The following is a 6,507-nucleotide window of genomic DNA, read 5'->3' as shown; positions in this document are numbered from 1 at the left end:
TCCTAGAATTTATTTTTCTATATTTTTCTACAAACGATCTCTTTCGTTGTTGAATTGGAGATTCTCAAGGACTTCTTGTTGAGCAAATCGACCTTAAGAATCGCAGGCAATTGAAGGGGTAAAAATAGTAGGCCTAGATAAACCAAGTCCAGCCCATCAAAGGGCCAATATCAGGAGGCAAGTGGGAAGATATAAGGAGGGGACAAGGAAAAGAAAATGTCAAATGGGAAGAGGAGAGGGAGGAAAAAGAAAGAAAAAAGAGAAATGAGAGAAAGCAAGTCAAACACGCAAAGGAGGAATTGGATAAAGATGACTTCCTCAACTACCATTGACGGGGCCAGAATATAAGGGATTTTTAGGTAGCTAAGCAAGGGGGACGAGAGCACAGAGCTCATCTTCAACCTTAGAACAAGAGCTCCAAGATATTATTTTCTCTAGAAAAGAGGTCTCCGACTACAATTGTACAAAGAAAAATGAGAGACCACGAGAGATTGTAAAATACTTGTATTAAAGTGGATTTTCTCTCCGAATGACCCGGGGATATAGATCCTGCACTGAACCACATAAATATGTATGTCTTCATCTCTATTTATTTTTCCTGTATTTATTTTTTATTCACTACTATAAATGTACGTATGAGCACCGTACCACCACTCCAGACCACCATCGTGGGATTCAAACCACCTCATCTAGTCTTGGACTACCTCAGTAGGCTGAGAATGATTCCTTCTCCCATTTCGACTTGTTGTGCGATTTTTGACATTAGTACATATATAATATAAATCTCATAATATTTATTGAAAATTCTGCCTGGAAACTCACACAAGTAATACTCATTTATAAATTTATTTCTCTTCCGTTTGAAATGTTCGGATAAAAACTAGAGCACCCAAATTCATCGACCCTCCATCTTCGAATTTTAGAAGAGTTGTTATTCACTTGGTTTTGAAAATTACTAATTGACCAAAATCGGCCATTGTTAATTGAATTTGGAAAATTGATTCAATCTCTTCAACCATCCCCATTCAATTAGGAACTATACCCACAATTGATATGATCTGTTGGATCTTCAACTTAGGATATATATATTTTTTTTTCAATTTCACCAGAGTTAATTTGGTGCATGCTATCTCTGTCTAACAGTAGAGTTTCTCATCTAAACAGAGTTTTTTCTGATCATCCACCTCTCGAACTGGAAAATCTTTCTAAAACCAAAGATGGTAATATTTTTTCTCTTCTTTCAAATTTAAGAGATTGTTGACACTTCACTCTAATTTCCAGTCATGTATAAAAGCTTCATGGGGTTCAGATTGTTTTTGTTGGGGTTTAGTTCGTCTCTCTATTAGACTCAAGAGACTAATATTGGCCTTGAAATCTTGGAATACATCTGTTTTTGGTAATATATTTCAGAATCGTCAATATTTGAGGACTAAAAATACTTAGATTTTGAATTATCCCTTCAAGAATGTCCATCTATCTACAAAGTCATTTGTAAATTATGAAAAATATTGTAAAACCGTTAGATACTTAATTTTTATTTGTTTTCCTCTTAAAAAATTGACATGAGATCAGGTAAATAATACTATCACTAAGTATGGGACATGTACTGGTACTTGAGGAGAAGAGAAAGTTCTACGAAAAAGGCCTGGAAATTCAGGTTTGTTGGGCCAAGAATTTAAACCGATAGAATTTAAAGAGACTCCAAAGATAGGTCCCACCAGCCGAAGGGTACATAAAATTTAAAGAGTTATTCGAAAGCTGGCTTTTATAGAATCCACAGAAACAGAACGAATTAACTAGCACATGCATGATCATCACGTCTAGCTATGTTTATGACAAAAACTGTGCGTGCATGTTACATCAATTACCGAGAATGAACCTACAGATCTCTATTTTAATACTCTATTAACTAATTAAGTTTTACAATATCCCAAAAGAACTGTCATGGGCAAGCACTATTACGACTTCAGTAGAAGCAGTAGTCTAGTGAGAAACTACGAGGAAACTTCTGACCATAAGTTTATTATCTCTGCTAGCTTTTAGGATGACTCTGAATTACTAATTTCTAAGTATCCTAAGACGCTATACTCTCTCACACTATCACAAACATTTTTCTCCGTTTTCAAGTCTGCTACGATGGTTCGAACAACTGACCAAATAGCCACCCGTGTTCAAGAAGACCAGCCGGTGATCTCTAAGATGCACAAACGGAGGTGGCGGTTGGCTATCACAGCCATATACTTCACCAGGGTTCTTACTTCTTTGTCCAAGAAAATTCTTAACAAGACTGGTCCTCTCTTGCGCACCCTATCCTACGTTACCATCGATGTGCACCGCCTTAAGGAGAATTCTTCGCGCGGAAAACCGGCTTCATATTTTAACGTTGATCCAAAAATGTTTAGTGACATGGTAAGAGACAAAAACTTTGAGTCTTTGAGTCAGATTGGAGGGGTTAAAGATATTGCTTCAATTCTTCGAAGTGATGTAAGAGATGGTATTAATGGTGGTGAAACAGATCTTATCCAACGAAAGATTGTTTTTGGTGAAAATACATACCGAAATCCACCTGCAAAAGGCTTCCTTAGTTTCTTGTCAGCAGCTTTTAAAGATACAACTATTATTATACTTATGGTATGTGCTGTACTATCTCTTACTTTCGGGATCAAACAACATGGCTGGAGAGATGGGTGGTACGAAGGCGGAAGTATCATTCTTGCTGTCATTATGGTTGTCTCTGTGTCAGCAGTGAGCAACTTTCGGCAATCAAGACAATTCGACAAGCTTTCTGAAAAGAGTAGTGATATAAGAGTGGAAGTTGTGAGAAATGGGAGGCGGCGGCCAATATCGATCTTTGAAGTTGTTGTGGGTGATATTGTGTACTTGAAGATTGGTGATCGGATTCCCGCAGATGGGTTGTTCTTGGAAGGGCATTCCTTGGAGGTGGATGAGTCTAGCATGACCGGAGAAATTGACCTTATTGAGATATATGAAAGGAGTCCCTTTATGCTATCGGGCGCAAAGGTGACGGATGGCTTCGGTTTCATGCTTGTCACTTCTGTTGGCATGAACACTGCATGGGGTCGGATGATGAGTTCGACAAACCGCGACTTGAAAGAGGAGACGCCATTGCAAGCACGCCTCAGCAAGCTATCTTCATGTATTGGGAATGTTGGGTTCGTGGTGGCTGCACTTGTTCTTGCAGTTCTCCTGATTCGATACTTCACAGGAAATACCAAAGATGACGGGGGAAATAGGGAATTCATTGGCACCAAGACAATGTTTGGTGACGTTATGAATGCAGTGGTGGGCATGATTGCTGCTGCTGTGATTATTATCGTTGTGGCTATTCCTGAAGGCTTGCCTTTGGCTCTTACTCTAACTCTGGCTTATTCTATGAAGCGGATGATGGCTGATCATGCCCTGGTCCGAAAACTATCTGCTTGTGAGACAATGGGCTCAGCCACAACCATCTGCACAGACAAAACAGGAACACTTACATTAAACGAAATGGAAGTCACAGAATTTTGGCTTGGAAAGGAAGCACTCAGGGATTATACTTCTTTTGATATGGCAAACAATGTTCTCAAGTTCTTGCATCAAGCGGTTGGTTTGAACACGGGTGGTATGATTTATAAACCACATTCTGCATCAATTCCAGAGATTTCGGGTAGCCCAACCGAAAAAGCAATACTTTCTTGGGCTGTGTTTAGTTTGGCAATGGATATCGAAGAAGTTAAGCAAAATTATGAGACAATCCATGTAGAGGCCTTCAATTCACTGAAAAAGAAAAGCGGAGTTTTGGTGAAGGAGAACGGTGAGAAGACTATTCATACCCACTGGAAGGGAGCTGCTGAGATGATACTAGCCTCTTGTTCAACTTATTACGATAGAGCTGGGATGCGGAAAACCATTGGCGAGGAAGAAAGACTACAGCTGGGGACTATTATTAAGAACATGGCAGCAAAAAGCCTCCGATGCATTGCCTTTGCCCACAAAGAAATGGCAGAAGAAGATGGACAGATTCTTGAGAAGCTTGAAGAAAATGGACTCACCTTTCTAGGGTTAGTTGGCTTGAAAGACCCATGTCGGCTGGAAGTCAAAACAGCAGTAGAATCTTGCAGAGCCGCTGGTGTTAACATCAAAATGATCACCGGTGACAATGTGCACACAGCAAGGGCTATAGCTATTGAATGCGGGATTCTTAATGTTGATGAGAATCTGGACCATGAATCTGTAGTAGAAGGGGTGCACTTCAGACATTACTCACCTGAAGAGAGAATGGAAAAGATCAATAAAATCCTTGTAATGGCCAGGTCAACCCCCTTTGACAAGCTTCTGATGGTACAGTGCTTGAAGCAGAAAGGCCATGTAGTTGCAGTCACAGGCGATGGAACTAACGATGCGCCTGCTCTAAAGGAAGCTGATATTGGGCTCTCCATGGGAATCCAAGGAACTGAAGTGGCAAAAGAAAGCTCGGATATAGTAATTCTAGACGATAATTTTACCTCTGTAGAGACAGCTTTGAGGTGGGGAAGATGTGTATACAGCAATATTCAAAAATTCATTCAGTTTCAACTGACAGTAAATACTGCTGCCCTTATTATCAACCTTGTTGCGGCCATTGCTTCCGGTAAGGTTCCACTTACTGCAGTGCAGCTACTGTGGGTGAACCTGATAATGGACACCTTGGGAGCTTTGGCTTTGGCCACTGAAAAACCCACTAATGATCTCATGAAAAAGCCACCGGTTGGTCGATCTGAGCCACTTATAACCATAATCATGTGGAGGAATCTCATCGCCCAAGCTCTGTATCAAGTTACCATTGTACTGGTTTTACATTTCAAAGGAGTATCCATCTTTGGTGTAGACAAGAAGGTAAATAGCACCCTCATTTTCAATTCTTTTGTCCTCTTCCAAGTCTTCAACGAATTTAATGCAAGGAAACTGGAGAAGAAGAATATATTCACGGGTTTACTAACCAACAAGATGTTTTTAGCAATAATTGGAATTACCATAGTTATTCAAGTGATTATGGTGGAGTCCCTGAAAAGGTTTGCCAACACTCAGAGATTGGACTGGGGGCAATGGGGTGCTTGCATTGGACTTGCAGCTTTGTCATGGCCAATAGGTTGGCTTGTCAAGTTCATTCCGGTTTCAATCAAGGATTGATGATGAAATCCAGTTCGGCTTGACTCTTAGTGATTGTACCCGTATGATATTAAACTTCGTTTCTCAACAAATATAATCTGTTTAATTAGTGCAATCAAGTAGTTGTACTATTGTACGTAACGAAGAATTAGATAGTCTTAACTACTCTTGGATTCAAGAATTTCTATATCTATTGGCAGGCCTACTAAAGTGTGATTTGGATAATTAGTTGATATGAAAGTTAAATAAAATATTATTAGAATATTATCTTTTTAATATTATTATTGTTTTGAGATTTGAAAAAGTTGAATTGTTTATTGTATTTTATATGAGAATTTGTGAAAATTGTAATGATTAGATGATATGAAATGAGTTGAGATCAACTATAAATCCAAACGGGGTCTAAAACTCTATAAAGGTAAACTTAATTTGCAGCATCACAAACTATCTTAACCAATACCTTGCAAAGTTGCAATTTGTATCTTTCACCTCCATTCTCATTGTAAATAGTCATTTTCATCGCAAATTATAACTCATCACAAATAATTATTTTTCTTCATGTAGTAAACATAAAAGTCATTTCATTTAACAAATCTATATCTATATATATAGATACACACACACACACATGACAAATGAGTACACCGCATCCTCAAATGCTTGGATAGCATGAATTGGTAGGGGCGATATGATTGATCCCGTGTTTTGTTCAATACATTATTTTCTTATCATTTGTAATCTTCTCAAATATTTAAGATCAATACGTGAAAGCGATTTATCCAAACTTGGTAATAGAATCGCAAAAAAGTAGAACTCATAGCCTGGCTACCATAAAACTGGCCATATATTAAATTGGGAATCTAACCTAGATAATACATTACAATATATATATAAGGTGAGTCAAATATAGACAATAAGGTAAAAATTAACGAGGAAGAAATCTCCTCTCTCGACATTTTTTCAAAAAATGGTTAGAGGTGGTGCCAGAGTCTGTGCCTGCTTCAGTAGTGGAGTGGGGGGTGGTTAGTCCCTGATTATGCTGTGAATTCAGGGATGAGGATGGAAGTTCTAGAGGAAGTTTGGGAGCGGTTACATCTTAACGAGAAGGAGAATGCCTCGATTGAGCTAAAGACAAAAGACACAAAGTGGCGTGGTGTACTCAGAGAGCGTAGTAGGCAAGATCTTCATCGATCATGCGATTGGGAGTGAGGTGGTCAGGAAGACGATGGAGAAGATCTGGGAGGTAAGTGGCCTAGTTATATTCAAAGAATTTAGATATAATTGTTTTACTCTTACCTTCGCGACTCTGAATGACAAGAACCGGATACTGGAGGGAAGACCTTGGTTATTCAATAATCA

General features: G+C 38.8%; 1 protein-coding gene across 1 annotated transcript; it reads left to right on the top strand.

Annotated features, from left to right (window-relative positions):
- The first annotated feature begins 2,122 nt into the window (after positions 1–2,122).
- Positions 2,123–5,255, top strand: LOC109018887 (putative calcium-transporting ATPase 13, plasma membrane-type). Its single transcript, XM_019001078.2, has one exon. The coding sequence runs from the start codon at positions 2,137–2,139 to the stop codon at positions 5,167–5,169; it is 3,033 nt and encodes a 1,010-aa protein (XP_018856623.2). The 5' UTR covers positions 2,123–2,136; the 3' UTR covers positions 5,170–5,255.
- Positions 5,256–6,507: the final 1,252 nt, after the last annotated feature.

The sequence above is a fragment of the Juglans regia genome, chromosome 9 (genome assembly GCF_001411555.2).
Source record: "Juglans regia cultivar Chandler chromosome 9, Walnut 2.0, whole genome shotgun sequence".
NCBI lineage: Eukaryota > Viridiplantae > Streptophyta > Magnoliopsida > Fagales > Juglandaceae > Juglans > Juglans regia.
Note: the sequence above shows the minus strand (reverse complement) of the source record. Positions and strands in the feature narration are given on the sequence as shown.

Bases quoted from the DNA above. Each gene is read 5' to 3' on its own strand.
- LOC109018887 (XM_019001078.2), top strand. From the start codon at position 2,137: ATGGTTCGAACAACTGACCAAATAGCCACCCGTGTTCAAGAAGACCAG.